The sequence below is a fragment of the Astatotilapia calliptera genome, chromosome 17, assembly GCF_964374335.1.
Source record: "Astatotilapia calliptera chromosome 17, fAstCal68.1, whole genome shotgun sequence".
NCBI lineage: Eukaryota > Metazoa > Chordata > Actinopteri > Cichliformes > Cichlidae > Astatotilapia > Astatotilapia calliptera.
In genome coordinates this window covers 21,192,414-21,219,587 of record NC_137438.1, presented here as the reverse complement: position 1 = coordinate 21,219,587, position 27,174 = coordinate 21,192,414, and the positions used below count along the sequence as shown (strand labels likewise).

The following is a 27,174-nucleotide window of genomic DNA, read 5'->3' as shown; positions in this document are numbered from 1 at the left end:
GATTAGATTTGATCTGTCAAGAGGCATTCGACAAGGATGCCTTGCCTCTTTCTAACTCTTTTTACGAGTTGCCCAATTCTTAGCAGACCATATTAGATCCAGTAAAATTCAAAGTATTTCTCTGCTGGACAGAAATCTGATCATCACTCAACTGGCTGATGATACTCCTCTTTTTCTGAAGAAACCAAACCAAATTTCTGCAGCTCTGGAATCTGTAAAAGTCTTCTCTAGAGCTTCAGGCTTAGATCTGAATATTAACAAGTGTGAAATTAGGAATGTTCCAGTACATCTATTTGTAATATACAAATTAAAAATGAAGTGCTATACTTAGGAATAATAATTACCAAGGATCAACAAAAAAGAGCATCCATAAATCTGGAACCCATCATCCAGAAAACTCAAAGTAGACTAAACCAGTGGATCCCTCCTTAAAAGGAAGAGTTCTGATTACCAAAGTGGAGGGAACATTACGATTAACATATGCAGCTCTGCCTCTCCATGTGGAGAAAAAACTTTTAAATGACACTGACAAGATGCTCTTTACCTTTGTGTGGAGAAATAGGACTCATTATTTAAGAAAACCTGTTTTCATGAATGGATATGATAAAGGTGGTCTACATTTTATAGATATTAGCTATTTAAATAATACATTTAAGATTAATTCGCTACAATATTTACAAAAATAGCCCAACTCCAATTAGAATGTTATTCCCCTCCCCTCCATTGTTGATATCTAAACAATATGCAATTATGACATTGATAAAATCACAATTAAGATATTTGCTTTTCCTCACCAGGCCTTTTTGTCATGGAATCTCATCTATAAACATAATTTGTGTAACAATAAGGACATTTTATACAGACACAAATCCCTCTTTTTGGAATACTGGTTTCTTGATAATATTACACATGTGGCTCAGTTATTTAATGAAATGGTAAACTCCTCTCATAGGATAACAAAACAAGTTTCATTTAAATTAATTCATAACATTTATCTGGCTAAAGTCTATATCCAGAAACGCTTCAGAAAACCCCAAAACAATTAAAACTGTAGAAGCCTGCATTAGGGTCAACCTCTTTCTGTAGTTTCTTATTGCCCCTTAGCAGTGGCGTGTCTAGAAAATTTTTGTTGGGGGGGCCAGGTAGGGGCACAGATTTGGAGAAGGGTGGCAGATGTAATTGTCAGATAATGTTAAAAACAATTCTACCAACCGTTAACCATAATTCAATAACCCTGTAAACCTAATAACCGTAACCTTATTAGAATGAGATTTTAACCACTACGGTGCAAAGTGTTTAGATACTGTGTTGATTAAGTACAAGAGATACAATCAGTCAGTGTTTATTCAGCATTCAAGGACATCAATATTTGCATAGTATTTTTACTGACATGTAGTGCACATATGTTTTGGGCAAAAACATTTTTGAATATTAAAATACGAACATTTTTAACATACAATTGGCAAATTAGCCAATTCCAATGCAAACCCAATGCCTGTTAAAAAAAAAAAGAAGAAGATAATCTTCTCACAAACTGGTGTTTGATTTTGAAACAGGAAAAAAGTGGGGAAACAACTGAAAAGACTAACATTTGAATAAAACCTGAAAGCAAGTAAATACTTTATATGCTGCCTTACTTTGGTAATATTGAGAACAACACTGGCTGATGATGAAATGCAGTCAGCTGGCATGGTGACACTGCCAGTATTAACCTGCAGGGCTGGACTGGGACAAAAAATTGGGCATTTTCACTACAGATTGGCCCACCAGGTATTAAAGCCATAAAGCCTTTGAATGAAAACAAATGCTGTTGTGACAGTGATGTACAGTCTTTTTGGTATATGTATGATTTCTATACATTTTACGTCAGATAAAAACTTTCTTCGCAAGATTCAGATAATTATTTAATAAAAGCTAGATATTTTAAATGAGAATAAAAAAGAAAAGTATTTCTTTATGCCCTCCTCTCCCTGTTAATGCCCTACCTGGCCCCCTGGCAACACTTTGCTAGACCCGCCCCTGCACAGTTACCAGCTGTCAGCTACATAAAAAAAGGATCCTGGTGTTATTTATCTCTCAGAAACAGTTCATAACTTCAACTCATTCATGTCACCTAAAAGGTAAACCTGTTTCTCCATCACCTGTTCAGCTCTGATGATTCAGTAAGGACATCTCCTGGTTTCATCTTCATGTTTCCCTCTCACCACATATCCAAACCGACATCATGACCAGCAGCTTTACAGCTTTACAGCTGTGGCTCCAGCAAACATTCTAACTAAATAAATTCTAACAACAGCTGATCAAGCTTAAACGTGCTGCTGCTGTTTAGCGCGACATCTGCTGGTTTCCTCTTTCTGGCTCAAAGTGGGTGATAAACAAACAAGAGAGACGATCAGCTGATCATTGATCAGTTTCATGATTGAAGTAGCAACAGGAGAGAGAGGAGAGAGAATGAGAGGAGAAGAGGCAGCTGTGCAGCATAAAGACACAGAATAACTCCAGTTTTGTGTCTTTTTCCATCCTAGCTGAAGTCCGGGACAAACTGCGTCTCTTCTCAGCTCAATACCAAACGCGTAATATTTTCTATGAATGAGGGACCATTCCATTTTTTAAGGAGCTGTTGGCAACTCTACTAACTAACCTAACTAACCTTATGAATAAAATAAAGTTCACTATCAGTAACATCATAGCAACCGAACAGCTGTATAAACTCGTCATGCTAGCTCACGCAGTATGAGGTATTGTAACTGACTGTAAAAAGTCAGCACAACGAAAATAAACTCCACCTAAACTTGGTTTATATCTGACCCAGATAGACTGCAGGTCATAACTTCTTACCTGAAGTTCAGTTCACCTGACACTCGGACTGGTGGCCGCCTCGGGTCTCTCCTCCTGCCTCCCCTTCCCTCATCCACCTGCTGGCCTCTGTGGAAGCCCCGCCATAGCCACCACCAAACCACTGAGTTATTTTTACACATCGACCTGCATCTTATAACTCATAACTCTTATGTTAGCTGCCCTCAGTAGCATACTGTCTGAAATATTCGATGGTTGCAAAAATTCTTTAAGTGTTATTTTTTTCCTTGGTATTCTAATTTCACCGAAGTTTACTAAACTCAACAAACTTAATATTACTTACCGGGACATTTATTCTGTCCTCATTTTCTTTCACCGAAAAATTGTTTCCTGCAGTGTTGTCCTTCGTGCTTGGCTCTCCTACCTTTGCTAACGTGATGCGCATAGCGCAGAAGCCGATGCTGCATTCACTTACACTCGGATATCTGAGCTTCACCGTGAAAACATAATCGTACATTTGATATTTGATTGAATTTTATTGTTTTACCTTTGGGGTGGCACCTGGGGTGGCCAGTCTGGTTGGGGGGGTGGCCTGTGCCCCCCCAGGCCACCCCGCTGGACACGCCATTGCCCCTTAGTGCTTAAACAATCCTGTTCTAAACTGCTATCTGTATATAATGAATTTTAAAGTACTTAAAAAAAAAGAAGTTATTTTCTGTTACGCTCCGCTTAGGAAGAAGAAAACTATAAACAGATTTGACTACAAAATTATTATTATAAGTACATCTCTGCATAACATTGTATCTTTATTAACATTAAAGAAAACAAAAACAAAAACTTAAAAGAAAGAAAAACTTTATTAATGCTGGTTTACTGAAGTAGCTTTCACAAAGAGGGATGATTGTGGGCAATATTCGGCATGTTTTTGCTGAAAAAACTCAAGTGGCTTATCAGCGTCACTGGGGTGTAGTGTCTGTAAGTGACACCTTTATTTATTTGGCTTTATGCTGTCTGCTGCAAACATTTTGAGACACAATAGAAACGGGAGGTTAATACGTGCAGATCCTGAAGGCTGCTCCAGAAATGATCATGTTTTAAATATTTGTTCACTTCTTTCCCAAGTCTATTGTAGGTTTGAGTGTTTACTAAAATAAAAATAAAAGCATCCTAACCTGTTTGTTTTTATTCAAGAAGCAGTATAGCTCTATACCATTTTTATTAAGAGAGATTAAACTTGTTATTCTGTCATGTAGTGATTGTGCTGACCTGTATGAAGCTTAGGGGCGATCGTCGCTCAAGAGTTGGGAGTTCGCCTTGTAATCGGAAGGTTGCCGGTTTGAGCCCCGGCTTGGACAGTCTCGGTCGTTGTGTCCTTGGGCAAGACACTTCACCCATTGCCTACTGGTGGTGGTCAGAGGGCTCGGTGGCGCCAGTGTTCGGCAGCCTCGCCTCTGTCAGTGCGCCCCAGGGTGGCTGTGGCTACAATGTAGCTTGCCATCACCAGTGTGTGGATGGGTGGATGACTGGATGTGTAAAGCGCTTTAGGTTCCTTAGGGACTAGTAAAGCGCTATACAAATACAGGCCATTTACCATTTATTAGACATTATAAACAGATAACATGTAAAAGCAAATTTTGCCAACTGAAAATATTAATCACAGTTAAATTAAGGGGGGATGGCAGTAAAAACTCTGGAGTTGTGATGTCATCAAGTACACTGCCTTCCAATTGTAGAATGATTGGGCTGCTTTCTCGGGAAGTCTGGACTCCCGTTTGAAGTTCAGAAGTACAGACTAGTGAAAACACGGGTACAGACTTGCATACTTGAGTACCGAGAAACGTCCCGGGGCTGTGAGCTTGGTACACTCTGTCAGCTGACTGTTAGCAAAGCTAGCGACTGAAAACATCAGAGCACTACAAACATGTTCTATGTTGACAACCTGCCCTAATAAAACTTACATTTTAGACACCACCACTAGTGCTGCTTGTGTTTTGAAATGCATTCTGGGATACCTGGCTGCCCCAAGTCCACACTACCACGAGGTCATAGCAATTGATTATCTAGACTTTGACGAGTGAGGCTGACAGATAAAATAAATTCAAGAACATAGCGGCAGGGTCAGAAGTGCAAAATGATAAATAAATACATCATTAAACAATTAAATGTTTCAATAATTAATAAAAATGTAAAATAAAGAATCAATGTGTTATTTATTAAATACGTAATGAATTGTGTCATTAATTACATTAAATTTGAATAAATAATTTATTAAATGTTTTAAATAAAATGAATGGGCATTTAATTATTGAAATATTCATTTAAATATAATTTTAATTAATTAATGAAACAATTATTTAATGGCGTATTTAATTAATTCATTTTGACACTCCGGGCCCTCCATATTTAAACTGTAATCACATTTTATAAAATAAATGTAATTTCACTGGTGTTGAATTAACATTTCTCAGTATTCTGAGGCTGGCATTTGTATATCAAGGAACATGACATTAGTGAAAGCTTTCACTGGAAGTCAGTTCCTGGTGTCAAGATCGAGGGCCAAGCCAGCCCCCAGGTTGTTGTTTTTTTTGGTGTTATTTGAGTATATAAGTATACACAAAGAGACATTGAGGCCTGTATTAAAAATAAAAAACACCTCTGAGTGAATGAAGCTTCAAGATCAACAAACACTGTTTAATGCATAATAACAACTAAAACATTTAACAGCATCTAAATGTTGCTGTTAATTGCGACTAAGCGCCTTGAGGCGACTTTTGTTGTGATTTGGCGCTATATAAATAAAATTGAATTGAATTGAATCTACTGAGGGAGACAGTACATAATATGTCAATAAGCACATCCACCATCTGGATTACTGTCAACAGGGAGTTTTTCCTCCTCACTGTCGCCCAGTGCTTGCTCACACAGGATAGTTTGATAGCTGGGGTTTTCTCTCTAATACTGTATGATGGGTTTGTAGCATAAACCTATTCGCTGGAACGTTGAGGACAATTCAACTACACAGCAAAAAGCATTAAACACCAAGTAGGCAAAGTTCTTCGTGTTACTCATGCATGAGGGAGACAACCACGACAAGCGCCGTTCCTTCGCTTGACCCCAGTTGCTCTTGTCCGCTCCCCCATAACACTGCTTTTATTGGGGTTACATGAATATACATAGGTTCATTAACATATTACGTCTACATACAAACAAAGAGTACCTTGCCTGTGTGTGTGTGTGTGTGTGTGTGTGTGTGTGGGGTCAGAGTGTGACCCCATAAATGACTTCTCTAAACCTGCTGGTCTGGAAGTCCAGCAGTTCATCTAAACAAAAGGCACTTAGCCTAAAACAGATATAGCTACGTTTATCCTACCATAAAACAATAAGACAAGGTACGACCTCTCCCATGCTCCCAGAGTGCTCTCTAATGCACACAAAGTTTGCAGACTATTAAGGATCAAACCTCTACCAATCTAAAACTAATTATAAAACTCTAAGCATAAATGACAATCAGCAATACAAAACCTAACACTGTAGGTTGTTGATCTTACAGAACAAAACACAGATGAGACTCGTTATTTGCCACTTGAATTATAAAATGTCTAATCCATGGAATTCGAAAAAATCCAAATTAAAAATATATTCTAACTTTTGTCGTGTTTTCCTATGTTGTCAAATATGTCAAATCTGGGCATCAGTGATGCTATTGTAACATATTAGAGCATGATTTGAATTGCATTGCCGGGGGAAACCAAAACTCAACCATAACAATTTAACCCAAAAACATCATAATTTTTTATAAATCTAACCAAACAGGTTTTCTATTGGGAAGCAAGTGAGCTATTTTTAGTTAACAGGGAAAATTATAGATATCTGTAAAAATCTGTAACATACATTGTCTAACAAATTTATGGGTGCTACCCCTCAGCTGGCTTCCAGAAGTTAGCCAATCAGAGGAAAGTGGGCCTTTAACAAAGGGGCCTCAAATGGGCTAAATTAGTTTTTAGATACAAATCAAGAAAAACAGTTTGGTTGATGTCCCACCATAAAAATTTGAATTCATGGATGGTTGAAAAAGGCACATGATGTATTTATTTTTTGAGCAGCATCATGCACCTTTTCATATCTTTGCTTTGAGACATGGGCCACAGTACAGGTGAAACTGCAGAAAGCTCAAAATCTTCCTCCAGGAGTCCTCCTGAGCATCAGAGTGAGGTTTGGTCTTTCCTCCCCACAGTAGTAGCACTGCAACACACACACACACACACACACACACACACACACACACACACACACACACACACACACACACACACACGTCAAACTACAAATAAAGAACAGTCCATTGTCAGTCTGACGTTTTCTGCAGCAAACTGGACTTATCGAAGGAAGGACCAGCAGTACCGTTGCACTTTTTTCTTAAGTCAAATGTGTGTTTGTAAGCGAATCAGTAATGATGTCATTAGCTAGCTAGCTAAGATGAGTAGTCAGTGCTCAGGCTTTTACCTTAACCGATTAGATTTGTTTACGTATTCTACTCTCCGTGTTCAGAATGATGCCTCACGTGTTGATTCGTTATTTTCACTGAAATACAGGCCATTTATGAATGGTCATCTGTCCGACAGTGTGTCATATGGTTTGATTTATTAAAGATGCTGGAATAAAAAGGTCTCCATCTTGTGCAAATGCATATATCTATCAAAATTACATTCATACAACAATGAAATTATTGTTTTGGTTTGTTTTTTTAAAAAAAGGGAAAAAAAAGATCTGTGTTTTTGTAACATAAAATCAGGAATCCGCCCACATTAACTGGTGATAATCAGTTTCACAATATTCAGCACAAAATAAGCAAGTATGCCTCATTTCCTCAGCACAAATCTGTTGGAGTTTGTGTTTACCCTGACTGATGCGATTTAACATATTTAAAAGGAGGGATCAATGGACAGAGTACTTTATTGGCACACGTTTTGTTTTAATGAGCACTTGGGCTTTTTGCATTCAATACAGAGTTAATGACGCACATGGACTGGTACCCGTGTACCTCAGTAATATAGTCCTGCAACCGATCTGCTCAAATGACCAAATATCCTCCCCTCACGATGTGACGAGTGGTGTGACTGTAGTGACAGTCAAAGGCAGTCAGTGAAGATTGTGACAAACACAGAGGAGATCATTAAATAATCAATCGGGTGTTATGGAGTATAGGCTCGAGTAAATTTATTTGTAATGTTTTGTTCTACGTTGATATAATAAATTATTTCAGGATGCCCCGAATGTCATTAGGAGACAAAGACTTGTTTTTAGCAGTTTAGAAATTGGTGATTCCACTACAGCCACCTCAGCAAATAAAAATACATTTTTCTTTATCTCCATTTTTTATCTCCCACGTGTGGGACTAATAAAGGTTATCTTATCTTATCTTATCTTATCTTATTTTAAGACAATGCCCAGCACAAAGTCCTCTAAACAACCTAAGCCACACGTCTTACTTTGAAAAATAGAGCATTAGAAACAGATTATTACAGCCTGGCTCTTTCAGCTTACAGCCTGTTTCTATGCTGCTTGGTGTCCATTACTCCCTCGTTTTAAATCTCGTTTATCAATTTTAAATGACATCAGTCGCTCTGAGGATAAACACAAGCTCCACAAGATTTGCGCTGAGGAAACGAGGTCGATTTGTCTGTGAAGGTTCTCATTCATCCAGGTCATTGTACTCTAAGAAGTTTGGAAAGAAAAGCAGATTTCTTTAAGTTTCTTGAAGACGCTTCACCTCTCACCCGAGAAGCTTCTTCAGTTCTAAGATCAGAGAGTCCCAGGTATCTTTGCAGACCTCTGTTTAAAAAGCACCATCCACTCAAAGGTTAATATTATACTAGATAACATATAAATTATTGCCTATGTTGAACAGTTCCCATGTCAGCTGTCAGAGGTAAGTAAAAAAAAACCTAAGAGCAGAACTTCCGATCAGTGTGTGAGGACTGGCAAGATTTATTTATTATTTTAGATTTGAGGGATAAACTTTGATAGTTTGAGATGATGCTTTTCTCTTTGTGATTACAGGAGCTGCCCTCAGATTCAGACCTCAACACCACCCAGTGATACCCTATATGTTCCCTCTTAATGCTGAATACACTTATTTAATCTTGGAGGTTTTTGTACCAACTCCAAAGTTAACTGATGACAAAGTACAAAGGCTATAAAGCTGCAGCTGTTTTACTGAAAAAAAAGTTAAAAAGACAAAAGGTCAGAGTGATTAAACATCCCTGTAACTGGTGTCACTAAGTAGGAGCATAAAATACCCGTGGTCTCCACCTGTAAAGCCATTCCTGTTTGTCTCATTGTTGCTTGTCTAGTACACCGTTCTTCATTTAGTCTTTAATTACCACTTAACTGATCAGGTCAATATCCCAAAAGTTTGACTTGATGCTATACTCTCTTTTTTGAGCAGTGTATTATAGTACTTGATGAAGTTTTGTTATTATGACCAGAATCTGTAAGAAGGTAAGAAACAGGATGTGAGGCCAAAGCCTTTGTACAGGTGTGGGAATCTGACCTTTTTCTTTACTGCTGTGTATGACAAAGGTCGTAGCCCTAAAATGAGGTGAGAACGGTGGCTCAATCAGGTGTCCGGTGTCCGGATATGCTAATCTGCTCAACAGGTGTTCCTTTCCAGCTTCACGCATCAACCTGGCTACCTGAGGGTCAGAGGTCAACCTTAAATGAACTGTATGTTAATGTTCACATTCATATTTGTTCAATGTTCACAATACTCAAACAAGAACTGCCAACTTTCCAGTATTCTTGACATCCATCACTCTCATAAACAGCATTTGTGTGAGTGTGTGTGACCTCACATCCTCCGCCGTCTCCACTGTGGGCCAGTTCTGATCATCACAGCCGTTAACCAGCAATGTCGGGCAGTTAATTCTGCCTACCTGTCAACAAAAAACACCTTTACAACAATGTTACAAATAATAAAACAGGTCCAGCACTGACTTGTATTGGTATTTAACATGCAGGTGTTTGCAGTATATTCCAGCACTCACTTCGGCAATGTTTGAGGGGTCAGTGATGAACTCCAGACCAACACCTTTCCAGATCACTTGGTTGTCCTCATTCACACGCGCCTTGTAAAGCTGCCTGTCATAACATATTAGTAATTACGAAACAGCAATAATAATTTAATGGACCGACAAACACGGACCCACCTGGTTACTCCTTCAAACCTGGATGCGACTGTGCTCCCCTGTGCTGGATAATAGTGGTTGGAGCTGATACAAACAATACAACAAGGCTGGAATGAAATGACAAATTACGAAATTTGATTTATACCTCAGTTGGAGTAAGAAAGAGGTCAGTGGGTTAAGGTCTACTTTAAAGGTAAAAGAAGAGGAAATTGAAGTCATTTCCCTCGCACTCTGACCTTGATAATGGTGCTGTAGGCTGCCAAGGTGACAGCAACAAGTGAACCGAGAGAAAGACCAAAAATTCCAACTCTGTCTGACATCACTTGAGGATGGTCCTTAATAATATTAAACGCCGTCTGAAGAGATCAGAATATTAGAATATTAAATAATAAGTACAGATGTAATGAGGAGTTTACAAACACTCATCATGGACATGAATGTCAGAGTAATTTTGGGCTTTTAATGAATTCTTTGAACTGTTCTTTTGCCAGAGTTGAATCATTGTACAACATGCGTGACTTTAAACAATAATAAATGGGTGCACAAGTTTGAATTTATTTTGGGTTTTCTATACATACATACACTTACTTCAATCTTTTTAAGTGGACCTGAAAGTTCTCGAGTGTCCTTTAACTTGACAAAGTCAAGACCTTTTAACTTCTCGTAAGTTATCATGATTAACTACAACTGATAGTTTATCTTTGCAGCCTAAAACGGATTTGTTTGACAGCACTCACTGAATTGACCAATACTGGAAAGAATGGGTCCAAGTCCAACAAATGAAATTTGCAGCTACCCACATGAACAAGACAAATGCCTTCTGGAGAAAAGTCTAATGGTCAGAGGGGACAATGGGAATTTTCTGACCACTCTTTCAGAAGCACATTTGTGAGGTCAAACACTGATGTTGGACAAGAAGGCTTGGCTCACAGTTTTCGCTCCGATTCTTTCAGGTTGAGGCCAGGACTCTGTGCAGGCCAGTCCAGTTCTTCTATGTCTTTATGGACCTTACTTTGTGCACTGGTGCACAGTCACGTAGGATCAAGAAGGGGCCATCCCCTCTCTGCAGAAAGTTGGCAACCTTGGTGCCACAGCATCTGCTGACCCCACTCTGTGATTTCATGAGGCCTGCCACTTTATGGCTAAGTTGCGGTTGTTGAGTGTGAAATATTTAAGTAGCAAGGAAATTTCACAACTGGACTTGTGATATCCTATAATGGTACCATGCTGGAATTCACTGAGATCCTAAGAGCAACCCATTTTCTTTTATTAATTAAGCAGTGTGCATGCCTAGCTGGTTGATTTTATACACCTGTGGCCATGAAAGTGATTGGAACGCCTTAATTCATAATTTTGGATGGTGACCTGTCACACAAACCTCAAAGTATTTCAATTCCAAATTTTCAGACTCCTGGTCAAATCCGAGGTAATCCAGCGCCAAAGAAACATAACCGTGAGACGCGAGCAAGGCAGCACGATACTCCAGCAGCCCTCCACCACCTCCCCACATATCCAGCAGCCCAGGAAACGGTCCAGGACCTGAAGTCAGACAAACAGGACAAAATTACTTTGGTTCAAGTCATCCTTGTGAGCTAAAAACTCGGACATCAGGTGGATTTTTTTCCTACTCTTGGATCTGTATATTGTCAGAAAGAGAGGAATTCACTAATATGGTCACACCAGGCACACAAGCCCTGCCCGCATGTTTCAATGCCACAGCATTTAGATCAGCTTGAAGCTTGAAGCCTGAGCTTTTGCTTTTTTTTTTTTTTTTTACATGTTACTTGTACACAGGCTGATTTTTATTTATTTTTTTATTTATTTTTTTACCTTTAGCCATGTTTAATATGAGAATATATTTTAAGGAAAAGCAGAACGGATTTTTTAAATTTACATTTCACCATTATGAAAGAAAAACCCCAGCCACTCTGAAAAAATAAAATCAACAAAATACGTATTTAAGAGAATAAAAGTGTCATTACAGGTGCTGTAGGTGTACCTGGAGGTATAAACAGAGTCCCTTGCACTCCTTGCTCATTAATAGTGATCCTCTGGATGCCAGGGGCCATGTACCATCTCTCTGTGAGGACTGAGGCTAGAGGGGCCTGGTCCCTGAAGCCCTCGTGTCCACTGTGGACCGAGATGGTGACCAGCATGGGTGTGCACACATTCATCTTCCTTAACCTGGCCAATAATGACATGAGTTACCTGACAGATTAAACAAAAAGTAGCCTACACAAGCAAAAGTTAGTTATGGAGTTCAACAGGGTTCTGTAGTAGGACCAATACTATTTACTTTAGAGGTCTGTGTATGTTCTCTGTCATCCAGATCATGGTAATCTAAGGAGTTTGGGAAGAAAAGCAGCTGAACTTCTTTAGGTGTGCTGAAGATGTTTCACCTCTCATCCATGAAGCTTCTTCAGTTCTAAGATCAAATGGTGGTGAGTATTAAGCCCTAGGGAAGATACAACGGATAATAATTTGCCATCTCTGGACTGTGCTCTTTTCATTTCAAGCTCCTTAGATTATTTACATAATACTTGCTTCCCTTAGGCAATACTATCACAAAGCATGGCATTATTGTGATTGCTATGGAGAGAGCCACCTGCTGTGGAACTCTGTGTGTGAGGAAGACTCGTCATTTATAAGAACTACCAAGGATCCCTGAAGATTTAACTGTATTAGCTTCTTGTTCCTGTGACATTTAGAGTTGTTTAAAATCCTTCTCTTCATATATTAAGTCCTGAATGATCAGGCCCCATCATATCTTAGACCTTACTACATGGACATCTTCAGATGTCCCTTCCCATTGATTTTTTTGTTTGTAGTAATAATTCATCCACAACTCGAGGTTAGTCATTAATATACTGCTGCATAGGCTGGGCTGTGGTTACATCGTAAGGCTTTAAAAACTGAGCATTAAAATGAACAGTGGTAACAAAAACTGAGAGGCTGAAAGTGATCACTGACTTTTTTTAGGGGCTTGTTCAGATTAAATAGAAGAAGATACAAAACATTAAAACATGTTAAAAACACTACAGCCTTAATAAACGCAGAGTAATTTGGACCTGGAAGCAGGGTTCATACGTCATCACTTAAGAACAAGATAACAAAACAAACAAAGTAGCTGACTTGCTGTCGAATGGATTGAGTGAGGCCACAATGCTAAATCAATGGACTGTCAAGAGGTATTGCATCAGCAATTAGTCATTTTCTGACAGAGCACGGCAGCCACAGAGACAGGGGAGGTGCAGCAGATCGCCATGGAACTTTTGATAAGTTCACTCACGCCACAATAACTGGATTGCCAGAAGTGGGGACTGTTTTCACATTGATTAGATTTACACTCTAAATGCTTCCTTTAGGCAGTATCATTAGAAGGCGTAGCATGCATTTTTCCTGCTATGCAGATGACCCACAACTTTATCCATCGATGAAGCCAGATAACACACTACGACTGCAACGATTAGTTGCGATAATAGATTATGTTGACTATAAAAATTTGTTGATGCGTTATATTTTCAAATCGGGTAAATGTGTTTTTGTAACTGCAATACACTCCAGGAAGCTATGGGGGAAGTATTCCCTATATCATATGCCAAGACTGCACTCAATACTAACAAAGAGCGAAGTGCAAGCAGCAAAACAGTTCAGTTTTGTTAGCTAATGAGTGAAATGTGATAGTAAACCATTAAACAGGAGTAACTACACTGTCTTACAGCTCATAGGCTCTTGCATGTCTCAAATAGCTGAAGTCATTACCGAGAGCATCTTCAGCATGGTTATCAGCAGCTGGGAACATCATCTCAAAAGCAAGCGTCACTCCAGAGCATATACTGCAATCGTGAATTCATGAACTGAATTATCTGGAAACTTTTTATTTTGGACCGGAAAATAAAATCTTTTTTATTTAATTTGAAGCTTTAACTGAACTTATGTGCAGAACCCATTTAGGTTCCATTTAGCATTTTTATTTTTTAAATACTTCTAGCACTTTAATCTTTATTACCTAACATTTGTATTTATTTCGTTTTTAATCTGAGAGTCCTGTTGAATAATGTTAAAAATACGTTTGATTATTTTCAAATTCATATGAGTGATTGTTTTAATTTGCTGTGGGATGAGACAACAGGGTGATATTCACAAATGGGCAGTCTTAAGCAGGTGAGGTACTGGAGCCTAGAACAGGAGGTTTGCCCACAAGAAAAGGTGATAAGAGTTATTGAAATAATTGTTGACTAATCGATTAATCAGAGAAAAATTGGCAGATTAGTCGTCAAATTTCTATCTAGATATGTAACACATCTGGACAGAAGTATGTCCAGACTACCTTTGCTGTTTGGGATTTAATGCAGACCGATGATGTCACTGGGGAAAAAGCCTGGAGTACAAATTTTGAGTAATTAGTAATTAAAAGTCATTTATAGAGCCATGCTACGAGATTTACTAGAAGATTGAATGTGTTACCTGAGGCCTGGGCGGCTGCCCGGGACGGGCCGCATGCTCCACAGCAAACCCATGGGCTCTTTTCCTGTGTATGTGCCTCCGTAACTTAAGTCTTCTGATACTGCAAAGGGGGGGGAGCAATTTATTTTTCGCTTTATTTGCTTTATTAAAAGTGAGATAACATTTTATTATGTCATTTACAGTTCAATAGAACATGTGCAACAAAAACATCAAAAGTAAAACACCTTTTTCAACAACACTCGCTGATTTTAGTTAAAAATTTAAAAAAAAATGTAATAAAAGTAATAGTAATACCAAAAGTAAGACCAAAAAGTATTTGGTTGAATTTAAAGATTATGTAGAGGAAAAAAAACCAAACAAAAATCCCACTGGAGTACATCTGTTGCATTATGTCAGACTCTGGGACACAGGAAGCCTTCAGCTGGACTACCTGTGCAACCTAAATGAGCTGCAGGTATCCATCTCCAGATTACCTGTCATCACTTTGATTTACACCAAAGGAGCTGGAATGGATTCAATGCTTCCTGCTTCATAAACGGCAAACTAAATATGACTTTGATTATAGCAATTATGTGTGAATGTACAAATATAATTTTTAATGTCAGCTTCTTATGCATCTGTTCAATGGTTTACTTTATTATTCTTTTCAGGTACTTGGGTTTTTTTTTTTTTTTGTATTGGTAAGTTTAAAAAAAAAAGGAAAACAAAGAAGCCCACCTGACACGACGCCACTGTGGTCACTGACGTAGTGCCCGTAAGCCTCCCAGTCGTGCTTGTCCTCGGAGTTATGGAGGGAGCGGACGGTTACCGGATATCCCGGAGGAAGATTCTCCACCAACACTTTAAACTTCTCATCAACCAGAGCCCGACTCGGGGTGACGGAGAGGATCGGAGGAACGACCTGGGTCATGGCTGAGAACAGTCTGTGGAGAGAAACTGTGACAACTGAGTAACACAGACAGGGTAAAGTTCATGTTCATGGTTCATGTTCAAAGTTCATGTTCTGGACTGGTGGCCAAAGTTCATTAACACCATGGGAATTTCGCTTTTTACACAGGTGGTTGGATGTTACACTCTGGAAATGGAAGGAAGGTGACTGTTATTAACCCTCTGTGGACACTGCACCTCCAAATCACATGACTGATGTAAGCTGACATAGCAACAAGCTGCAGCCACGCTGACTCTCTATTTCAGCCCACATTGAAAGTTCAGACTTTAAAGTTTTTAAATTTTAATTACAGGCCAGTAAATCCAGAGTTATGATAATATATATAAGCCACGCTTTTTTCTAAATACTGTCGTCATGTTTTTGTGTGTGTGTGTTTTAAGCGTTTTCTAAGGACAGCGCGAAAACAGTAAAGAAAGAAAAAAAGCCACCTCTTTCTTATTGGTGGAAAAATGCACCATGTCGACCAATTAAAAAAAAAAAGTCAACACGTGGGATTTGATTGTTTAGGAAGAGGGAAAAGTTTTAGGAGTGACGGTAACGGCAGCGAGACAGAGCAAGGGAGAGAGAGAGAGTTTTTAGATGTGGGAGATTTGTGACGTTTAGTGTGGAGTGTTTACTTAGTGTGTTGTGTTGTGTAGTTGTTCTGTTGTGTAGTCGTTGTTTTGTTTTGTGTGTCAGTGAGGGCACTAATGAATGTCACAAAGGCACATTTGCAACGTAAACACTGAGTAGAAAACCAGCGGAGTGATACACCTCCTGTTGTCAGGCCTGCAGGTTTATCCCTGTGCTGTTCTGTCTTTTGGTGGACAAACTTTTTTTTACTGGCACACATCATTTGTGGTGCATATAGTGCGACACCTGATTGTTCTCTCATTTTAGTTTTAGTAATATTTTTAAATTCTTACACAAAATGAAAAAAACAGCAGGTGTATTGGCTGCATTTTTAGATAAATAGTTGCATGTTTACAAAATGTACAATTATATTATATTTGCATTTCAAGTTATAAAAATTTACCCAACATGTCTGTGGGTTTTTTTTTACAGTAAAAAAATACAACTAGGATTTTAAGTTCTTTGTGTGATTTCAGATCAGTAATAGTACTATTAATAGTAATAGTAGTACTAATGCAGTATGTCAGTGAAAAAAACAACTAAATTCAGTTGAGCTGAAAAGATACCAAACAAGACAAGGGGAAAAAAATAAAATGAAACAATCTGATGGTGAAATACAAACGTAAACTCAAAAGGAGTCAAAAATGGCTGGTTGTATTTCAGACCTCAGTGGGTTAATCCAACCAATCATGAAAAATTAGGTTTAAATTTTTGTTCATGACAGTGCAGATTTCTGGCATTTTGTGTAATTTAACATGTAACAATGTGATTGTTTTCTAACAAAAAACAGTGAAACTTAGACGTGTGTTTGTAAATGAACCACTCAATGTTGTGTAGCTTTCTGGATTTTATACTTATTGGGCTACATATGTATTTATTATACAGGCTATACAGTACATAGCATCAAAACTCACATGTTTTATGTAACTAAAGTGTTTAATTATGTGGGCTACAGACAGTAATTAAGTTGTAGACTATATTTATATGAAAAATGCGTATACTTACTGCATTTGAATCATTTTAACCATATGTAACAACCTGCACATGTGTTTGGGGGGGAAAAAAAGGGCTTCGATTTTGCCACCCCATTTGATTTCTTTGCCACCCTCATGCCACCCTAAGAAAATTTCTCTAGATCCGCCCCTGGTCCCTTGAGCACTACCCATTGCTTTGGCTGGATGACTCCAGGTGTTTAACTCATCCAACTACACTTCGTACAGGAAATACACAGTCATGTTGTCTCAATTACAGATGGAAGCCTGAGCTGTTTCCTTCTTGCACTGGAAACAGAAAGCAGTCAGGCAGAAATCCACCTGCGGCTGGTAGGAGTACGCTGCTGAGGGTGAGGCCTACTAACAGACCACAGAGCCCCTCTGCTAAGGCTAAAACACCTCAGCTCATTTCTGTGTCTGACAAGTAGAAACACGATAAACTTTTCACCCTAACTGAAGGTAGCGTTTTATCTGTTAAAGTTCGGCTGCAGGTCCGTGCTAGCTTAGCCGAATGTAGCCAGGACCCCAAGACCCAGCGTGCAACTACACCCTAAAAGTCAGCGGTTGGGCCACCACCCAAGTAAACTCCCCTAATTATATTAAAAACCAATCTCAGTTTAATACAGACCTTCCCAAAGTGTGGGGCCCGCACCCGGGGGCGGCGCGGCATGAACAGGGAAAAACAAAACAACGCTTGGACACTGCTAGCATGGGGCGCCTACTAAACGCAAAGCAGGAGATGAAGCATAGCTGAATATGTTCCCAAGCCAATTTCATTCTAAGCCAAAGACTAGAAAATATGGTGAAGCATATCTTCCGTTTGGTTTCACCTGCACAAGTGCCAATTAGGTCTCCCCTGCAGAATGGGTTTTCCCTGCGTCGGGATCAGCGCTGGGCTCTTCAAATCACGGACAAACAGTATCCCACATTCTTGATTTTTAGTACACAAAGACTTGCTGTAATAAATAACCACTCCTGACATTTTGGAGATATTAGCTCTTTATACAGTAAAGTTACAGTGGGATACAAATAATATCAGGCTGATCCTGCCACGATTTGTTCCCTCGGTTCAAATCAGAGACAGACAGTATCCCACAGCTGTTTATGTTTTTAAACCCATTTTGCACAGAGAGGCATTTTTTGAAAAATGTATTGATAGCAATGTTGAATATTATTACACAGGGAAAAAAACCAACTACATGTAAAATAATTACACCGTGACGCCTCTGCCTTTCTAAATAGAGGGACAGTAACTGCATGTGTAAAACCTGAAGATAGAGACAAAATACTGTTAATCTGACTATCTATCATTCTGCAATTCATCTCCTGTAAACAATAACGTGGCGCACAGCGTGACGTAGAAAAAGGCACACACCTTTAATGTTGCGTGACGAACTTTGTATTCCTCGTCCACACATAAACCCAAAAAAGGAGTTTTAAAAATCTCAGTTTTCGGTGATTCCAAACGCCGTTTACGTGTGGACGAAACAGCTGCGTTTTCAAAATCACCGGTGTACGTGCGGACGCAGCGTAAAAGAGTTAGTAGTTTATTTTCTTACTACCTGCAGATTACTTGTATTTGCTTAATTGTTTACTAAATGTTTGAGGTGTGAAATAAACCGCAATGGAGAAAAATACGGGTGCGTGTGGTTGGAGGATGTGTTTGTGCGTGCGTGTGTGCGTGAGCGGGGGGAGGGGGGGGGATATTTTTCTTGTAAAACAAAGGGGGGTCCAGCAAAAAAAAAATTGGGAACTACTGGTTTAATAGAAGCGTGCTGCGTTCAAGTACCACATGTAAAAATAACCGCTGTCCTCTGTTACCTTCGAAACGTACATCACGAAGAGACGATTTTCTCCTGAATTAGTTCCAACAGGGTGTGACAAAGTTCCACCTGTTCGCTTTGTGGAGACAAGTTTCTCTCTCTTATTCTTGACGATTATTTCCACCGCTTCTCCTTGTTGTTCGTGAATTTTAGTAAAGGCCTAAATTAATGGACATCGACTGGATCCGTTGACTGCAGCCAGGAAGAGGAGGCGGGGTTTAAGGCGGGGTGTCACACGTGGGCGTAGACTATAAGTTTGTGCATTAAATTGTAAATGCACATGCAGGAGGAAAGAACACTTACTCCTGATAGGGTAATAGATAATCTACAAACATATACTCTGATTTCAGCACACTGAAGGGCTGCCAGGGGAGTAAGGCCTTTCATCCTCCTTTATGTTCTTCCATATTTTCTTAAATGCCGTAGAACGGTGGATATTTATATTAAACATAGCCAAAGGTTCAAAATATTTATGAGTATGTGAGCCAAAGATCAGGCGCTAGAAAGTCTCTGTGAAGTCAAAGGCAGCAGATATCCCTAATGTAATAGCTTAGGAGTAACATTCACAGGAGCAAAGGCAAAAATGCAGAACAACAGAGCAGAAATGTCTTGAAAAACATTGCACTTCTCCTGTAGTTTAGATAACCTACAGTGTATAAAATAGCAACTCTCAGTGTAATGCATTCTTCCCAAATGGGCGTCTGCTGAGATAAATGAGTAACCAATAATAAATATGTTTTTTAGCTACTCTAGTGGAGTCAGAAATAAAAAGGAGGAGGATTAATGTGGAAATGAGTGGAAGAGATCCACTTCATCATAATATTCTTGCAGACATGGAAAACTCGGAAGTAAGGGCACATGTGAAAACACAAAAAGGCCTTTAATCCAGCAGATTTTCATTGCTTTCAGAAAAAAAGTGGTCAGAAAGCACAGAGTTTGAGTCTGCAGGTGCACCTGGCCCCTCTGGTGGACTTTAAACTCTACCCGCATACTTTCCTCTGTAAATTCCGCCCACATGTTGTGTAAATCTCCAGGGATTAAAGCAACACCAACTACAAGGTATTCTTCTGTTGTGTGTGAGCAAACGTTGCTGTTTTGGAGGTTTTTTGTATGCCACTTTCTATGTACCAGTGATCTGTTTTAATACACATTTTGTTCCCTGATCAGAAGTCTTCCAACTAACGAGACAGGAGCAGTCACCCTTACATGAATATGAGCACCCATGTGACTTTTACCTTTTAATCACTCAAATGGCAGCTAGCAGTTTTAAAACATTTTTTGTTTCCAAACAGGTAACACAGTTTTTACTATTTAAATTACCAAATAATAGCTAAGTATTTAAAGTTTTCATTAATAGTGGTGTCCCCCCATCCCCCCTATTTACTTACAGCTACTGAATATTCATAATTTATGTGCTACAAGTAAACTAAACAATAGCAATAAGTAAAACCTATACATAAATAAAGATGATGGACAAAACTAGAAGCTGGTACAGTCATGAGTCACACATTCCTCTACTTTCAGCCAACAGTTTATGAGTTAATGTAATAAGCAAATAAAGAGACAGAAAATGATGCGAACTAACACTATATTAGCAAAAAGGATCAAAAGAACCACAAAGTGTGGTAGTCTTCCATTAGTAATGTAAAATGGTGCAAAAATGGAAAAAGATTTTTAAAAGATTACAAAGTAGCACAAATTCATGGAAAAACAAAAGTAAACACACAATACAGATATAAAATGACACTAAACTATGAAAAGACAAATGTATACGTACATGAAATAATAAATACACGGAATATTTAAACTCACCACTTGACCAAATACCAGATATAAATTGTAGTTCTGCCTTATAACCTCCAGAGGGTGCTGTTCCCCGCATAATTCTTTTTGCTATGTGGCTTTTCCAAAGATTTGGGTGAAGTATCAGCGCACTGTTGCTCCTTTTCTACCCCGACAGAAAATATTTCAGAAAAATAAAACTACATTTTTATGATGACCTGTCAGTTTAAGACCCACTTTTAATCATTGAGTTTTTCTTCTATGTGGACCAGTATTACTTCTGCATATTGAAACTATGCAGTCCATCACTGTGCCGCTTCTAGATCTAATATATATATTATATCATACTTACGTACTATTAAACAGTACTGTGCAAAGCTTTTGAACTCTTGAAAAGAGGAAATATGTGCAATGATTTATTGAAATGTGCAAACATACATAGTAATGCAGTATATCAGGGAAAACAGAGTTTAAATAATTCTGGGCTTGAAAGTTGATATTTAGTGTGACAACCTTTCAGCACAGTCTGAACTCTCTGAGGCAGCTTTCTTATAATTTCCTTAAACAGTCCTCAGGAACAATTCTCCAGGCTTCTTAAAGGACATTCAAAGGTCTTCTTTGGATGTTTCTGCATTTTGTTCAATTTTCTATTAAGATGATCCTCTACTGCCAGTGCGCCCCAGGGTGGCTGTGGCTACAATGTAGCTTGCCATCACCAGTGTGTGAATGTCTGTGTGAATGGGTGGATGACTGGATATGTAAAGCGCTTTGGGGTCCTTAGGGACTAGTAAAGCGCTATATAAATACAGGCCATTTACCATTTACCATTTACTGCTTCAATAATGTTGAGGTCAGAGCTCTGGGGAGGCCAATCCACGACTAACAGTCTTCCACAATGTATTTTTCTATCCAGATATGCTTTTACTGTGTTGGTAGTGTGTTTGGGATCATTGTCCACCTGAGAAATTGATGCCTTTGACAATCAGGTGTTTTCCATATGGTATTGTAAGATGGGCTAAAATCTGATGGTACGTTTCTCCGATCATAATTTCATCAACACTGGTTTAAATAGAGCCCCAAACTATGACAGAGCCTCCACCATGTTTTAGCTCTCTCCTGACCTCCTCCATGTACACTGATGATGATTGAACCACAAGTATCAAATTTGGATTCATCACTTCATTACACCAGTTTTTACTGAAATTCAGTAAAAACTGGTGTAATGCATACACCAGCCTTTAATGTCTATTTCCCTTACTTACTTCTTGACAGCAACCCTTCCACTGACACAATTTCTGATGAGGCTTCAGTGAACAGTAGATGGATCAACTGAAAGGCCAGATGCATCTCTCAGGTCCTGTGTCACATCCTTGCTGGATTATTTCCCATTTCTCAAATGTTCAACTGCTGTAGGTAGTTTTTTTAGGCCTGCTACTTCTTTTTTGTCCTCAAATTGTCCACCATCCTCAAAAATATTTAATGGCGCACTGCACACCATGCATAGATATGCAAAATTGTCAGCTAATAGCTCTTTAGGAATCTTCTTGTTGGTGAAAAAATGCTATTTCATATCTGTCAAACTGTGTTAGCTTTTGCATTTTTTCTAGCTTCAACTAAATAAATTGGAAGAAATTGTGTTTGCTTGTAACAAAGAGCCTAAAGATACAATTTAAAACTGCTCATTTGTTAGTTGTCTGTTATATTATGTAGACACAACACTGGCTACGTTTTTACTACTGTTATTATTGCTTTTAGAATATCAATAACAAAAAGTTGAGTTAGAAAAAATCTTATTTTTCCAGTTAGAGGCACCAGCATTCTCAGGCATCTATGACAATCAACCTGCGGAGTAATCCTGGAAGTGCTGTTTTCTGGAGGAACTTATTTTCACTATTGAATTTCTACATTATTATGGTTAATTATTTACATTTTTTCTTTTGTAAATGTGACCTGTTGAACCCTTAAAAAATGATCATTTCTACATTTCTTAAACCCAGAGAGTTCTTATGCTGTGGGGTTCTGGAAAAATTCCCTAAGCAGCAGGTTGGAAAGATCTCATCTGCATCTTCAGATTTAAGCTTGATTGAACTGCCCAAAGTGATGATGGAGATCCTAAATGAAGCTGCGGAATGACCCTTTTAGCACCCACACAGGATGCAGCAGACTCAGATTGCTTTGGGCTGATCAGATTATGTGGGCGTCTTTCCACAGGACTCGTTACGGTTGCTATCAGAAAGGTTGTTATAAATCAAAATGTGGATCTTCCACTGCCTATGCATAATCAGACGGGCTGACATTTGGCCTTTTATATGGCAGATCATCACAGCAGTAAAATGCAAGTGTTTTCAGTTAAAAATGTTATTACCTCCTGATATGGCAGTTTGCAGCGATGCTTAGAATGCCCAGTTAAAATGTGAGAGGTGATAGATCTTTATACCAATACCTCTACAGTCAATGTTTTCAATAAGTATACGTGATCAAATCAAAGACAACTTATTGCAGAAAACAAGAGCTCATGTGTTGGACTTGGAGGAAATATTAAATGCTTTGCAGCCTGAGTCCATTTGTAAGAAACCAACAGTGATCAGATCCTGACCTCACAGCAACTCTTCGATGGTCTAACTCTCATTTCTGTGTTTCAGCCAATGATGCTTATTCCAACGAAGTAAGATTGATAGAACTGATGCAACAGTCCAAGGAACCTGCAGACGTCAGAGCCTTGCTCCAGTTGACTGAACTATGTGAAGAAAATAAAGGTACAGCCGTGGTTAGAGGTTTACATAAACTGAACATGGGCATTGGATGGTAATTTTAAGCTTCTAATTGTTATTTTGAACTGTTCTTGTTTCAGGGTGGAATGACTGTGTGGCATACATCTTTAATGACTTTTGAAAAAACAAGAGGTTCACTAATCCACACAGGGTCAAAATTACATGTACAGGCTAAATTATATATGCACTCACTTAAATCTTTTTATAAGGGTTTCTAGAATGTATCTTAACTTGAGAAGGCCAAGGCCTGTTAACTTCTCATTTGTAAGCATGATTGACTACTACTGGTAGTTTATCTTTGCATCATAAAAAAGCATTTTCTTGACAGCGCTAGTTGGAGTGATCAGAACAATGGGAAAGTCCAAGGAATTCACAGAAGATCTAAGAAGGAGAACTGTAGATTTACACATTTCTAAACAACTGCAGATTCAAAGATCATCAGTTCAAACAACTGTATGTAAGTACACGTTATTTAGATGTGTCACAACTTAACCAAGGTCTGGACAAAAAATCCAAACTGTCACCCTTTTCTTGTTCAGGAACAATCCAAGAACTACCAGTTCTCAAGCCTGCCACGACCTGGAAACCGCTGGAACTCCACATCACTGTGGACAGTCACACCATATCACTATCCAAAGTTACAGAGCTGATCAGTAAAGATGCCTGTCCTTAAAAAAAATCCACACCTTCACTCTTGAATGATACTTGCTGCTACCCACATATACAAGCAAAGTGTCTTCTGGAGAAAAGTTCTATGGTCAGACAAGACGAAGTTTGAGCTATTTGGCCACAATGACAACAGGTATGCTTAAAGGAGTAAAGATGAGGCTTCCAAACCTAAGAGCAGTAACCACCTGTCAGGCATGGTGGTAGTAGCATCATGCACTGGGACTGTTTTGCACAAAATGCTTAGAATAATGAAGAAGGAGGACTACTTCCAAATTCTTCAACTTTACCTCAAATCAACAGCTAGAAGTTTAAACTTGGACACAACAGGACAATGACCTCAAATAACCAAAACTGGTTATGGAATCGATAAAGCGGGCTAACATTAAGCTTGTGGAAGGGCCTTCCCAAAGCCTCAAACCTATTGAAAATTTGTGGATTGCACATAGAGCTGGGTCCATGCCAGGGGAACGATCAATTTAAGTGAACTTTACCAATTCTACCAAGAACAGTGGTCAAATATCCAGCCAGAATTATGCCAGAAGCTTGTTAATGAACTACAAATGTACAAATACATACCTCTGACCCAAAAAACTAAACTTTTAAAGTAATTAAAGTTGTATCCTGTACAATCATTCCACTGTGGAAAAAGAAAAGCTCAAAGAACTCATTAAAAGTCCCAAATTAAATGGCATTCATGCTCAGGATGAGTGGATGTAAACTTCTGACTACATCTGTGTTTCCAGATTGGCATTATTAACATGACAACACCAGCTGTTATTCAAGCTAATATTGTTCAGTATGTGGCCACCATCTATGTCAATGTTTGTTACTTTGGTATAAGTCTAGATGATTATAATAAGACTACATGAAGCTGAGAGGTCCGGCACGAGCATTTCATTTTCAGAGATAAGTGTTGGATACAAAGATGACTCACTGATTTTCTTCTTAAACTGAAATAACAGACTTTTAACAGTTTCTCTATCACTGACTCTTTGTTGTGTGTTTTGGTGTTTTCACAGAGACTTCACACTTTGGTGGGCCAGCTCTGACCCTGGGATCATCTGGGACTGTAACAATATAATTTCTACACACTGATGGGATTTTCTGAGTTTTCTTCAGGAACAGAAATTCTGTCAGAAGAAGAAAAATCTGTAAAAAAAAAAAAAAAAGATCTCTGGGGAAGAGTGTGTAGGAAATGGACACACGTACTAAACATAGTTCAAGGAAATGGAGTCAGGGTGATCTGTGCAAAGATACCACCACAGGATGTAGCCTCGCCCAATGTCTTTAATGCTGAAAGCAGCTTCCTTTTTTCTTTCTTCTTTTTTTTTTAAACCGGCCTTGCTTTGCCACATTCACCTTTGCTTCCTTCCTTCCTTTCTCTGATTTCCCGCATTCAACTCTTTCATAAATGGCGTCCTCCACAGACAAAGTGATTGATTCTCAGTAGAAATGCCTTCAGAGTGAACAGGAAATTACAGTAACCATGTGAACAAACCCTTTACCCTGTCACAGTGGTTACGATTTAAAGTGCAGCAAGCAGTTTGAGTGTTTTATATACAATTACTGCCCGCTTTGCAAATACTGCTCTGCAAGCATTCAGTGTAAAACGCTTCATGAATTTATAACAAATGCATTTATGTGACTATATGAGGCTGTTAATACATCAGTATTAATTCTGTTAATGTTCAATATTAGTTTATACACAATGCTCCACAAAGAGAGAAAGTTTAAAGAGCTGGTAGGTGGGGAGTCTGTGGCTGTATCCCAATCCTTAAAGTACCCATTTCAAGGCCGATTACGTCACAGCGGCGCGCCGAAGGCTGTCCCAATTCAAAGGCTACTCGAAATGCGACCCTGAAATGCGTCCTTCATTTCCCTGAATTTTAAGGCTGTGGCAGTGTAGACTTCGTGGCCCAACATATCCCAGAATGCATAGCGCGGCGGTGGGTGTGGATAATTTTGCCGAAAAAAACGGCGGACGAGGGTAAACTTTAAGTAAGTACTGAATATTATGTCACTTATTTATGTGCAAATGTTTAATAACGAAGAACATTAAAACATCACTGTTGGCCACATGTCGGCAAAGTTATGTGACATTAGTGACGTTTGTACTAACTTGAGCCTTTACTTTAAAATATACACCGTTCAATAGCTGAGCTTAATCTTACAGAGAATGATCAAAGCTCATGTAGAAACAAACAAACAAATGAACAAAAGATTTTCTCCTTCATTTCTGCCAAACAAAGCTGTATCCAGCTGTTAGTATCATGGTTGCTAGGCAACCTGGGCAGCGCAACGGAGGCTAGACCGTCTCATTTCACAAGCCTCGCACTTCCGGCCTCAGCGGTCTTTGAGTACGCGGCCCTTGAGGATCGTTGAGGCTGCGTACTTTAAGGCTGCAGACCCTGAATTGGGATACAGCCTATGAATGAGATGACTGTATTAGGGACGTGCCCTCTCTATGACATCAGACAGACAAGGAGTAGAAAAAAACTATGTAAAAACGCATTTGTCTCAAAGATATTACTCTCACACACAATCACCTCAATATTAGAAACTTTGGCCATGGGTAATATGAACATCCACTGTTAGAACAGCTTATAGAAAATAAGTAAAAACTTAGTCTTCACTTGAATAAATTACCAGAGTTTCTTGGAGAACATTTTTAAAATGAAATCAAATGTCTTTTGTGGTTAGATTGCAGGTGACAACTGACCAAATTAGGAAAACAAGTGCTGCTGATATAGGTCTGTCTGCCCTCTGTGTTTCTTTTTTATGATTTGTTTTCATAGATATGATTCCTATGAAGCCTCTGAGCTGCCTTACATTTGCAGGCTCAAGCCTGGGTTGAAATATGAGGCCCTGGTGCGTAAAGATAAGCATTTTTTGCATTCCTGTTTCCCCTCAGCTGTCCTGAGTTATGAGAGTCAGTCTGAATTTTCATCTGAGATCCACCTATATGCACTGGCTCTGTGTGTCTGTTTACACGGCAGAAATCAGACAAAAACACATCTCTAAGAGGTCAGTGGGGGTGATGTGATCCTGGAACAAGAGTGTTAAGCATGTACACAAAGAACCTTTTGAAGTTCTGGTTTGTAGGTGCTTTCAAACTAATCAAGTTGG

General features: G+C 38.9%; 1 protein-coding gene and 1 long non-coding RNA gene across 3 annotated transcripts; one reads left to right on the top strand and one right to left on the bottom strand.

The window, feature by feature from the left end:
• Window positions 1-5,466: 5,466 nt before the first annotated feature.
• On the bottom strand, window positions 5,467-18,000 carry LOC113008669 (acyl-coenzyme A thioesterase 1-like). Of its 2 annotated transcripts, none has more exons than XM_080291332.1 (11): window positions 17,834-18,000; window positions 15,168-15,373; window positions 14,451-14,550; window positions 11,983-12,167; window positions 11,362-11,522; window positions 10,220-10,339; window positions 10,005-10,090; window positions 9,843-9,936; window positions 9,651-9,731; window positions 9,350-9,491; window positions 5,467-7,038 (listed from the first exon to the last, which is right to left on the bottom strand). In XM_080291332.1, the coding sequence occupies exons 1-11, from the start codon at window positions 17,983-17,985 to the stop codon at window positions 6,914-6,916; spliced, it is 1,452 nt and encodes a 483-aa protein (XP_080147458.1). In that variant the 5' UTR covers window positions 17,986-18,000; the 3' UTR covers window positions 5,467-6,913. The 2 variants fall into 2 exon arrangements, with proteins under 2 accessions (XP_080147458.1, XP_080147459.1); XM_080291333.1 differs by lacking the exon at window positions 17,834-18,000 and adding an exon at window positions 17,632-17,767.
• Window positions 15,278-25,253, top strand: LOC145421269 (uncharacterized). The gene is made up of 5 exons (XR_013902603.1): window positions 15,278-15,413; window positions 15,508-15,595; window positions 23,251-23,364; window positions 23,460-23,836; window positions 23,919-25,253. It is a non-coding gene; the product is annotated as an uncharacterized LOC145421269 (long non-coding RNA).
• Window positions 25,254-27,174: the final 1,921 nt, after the last annotated feature.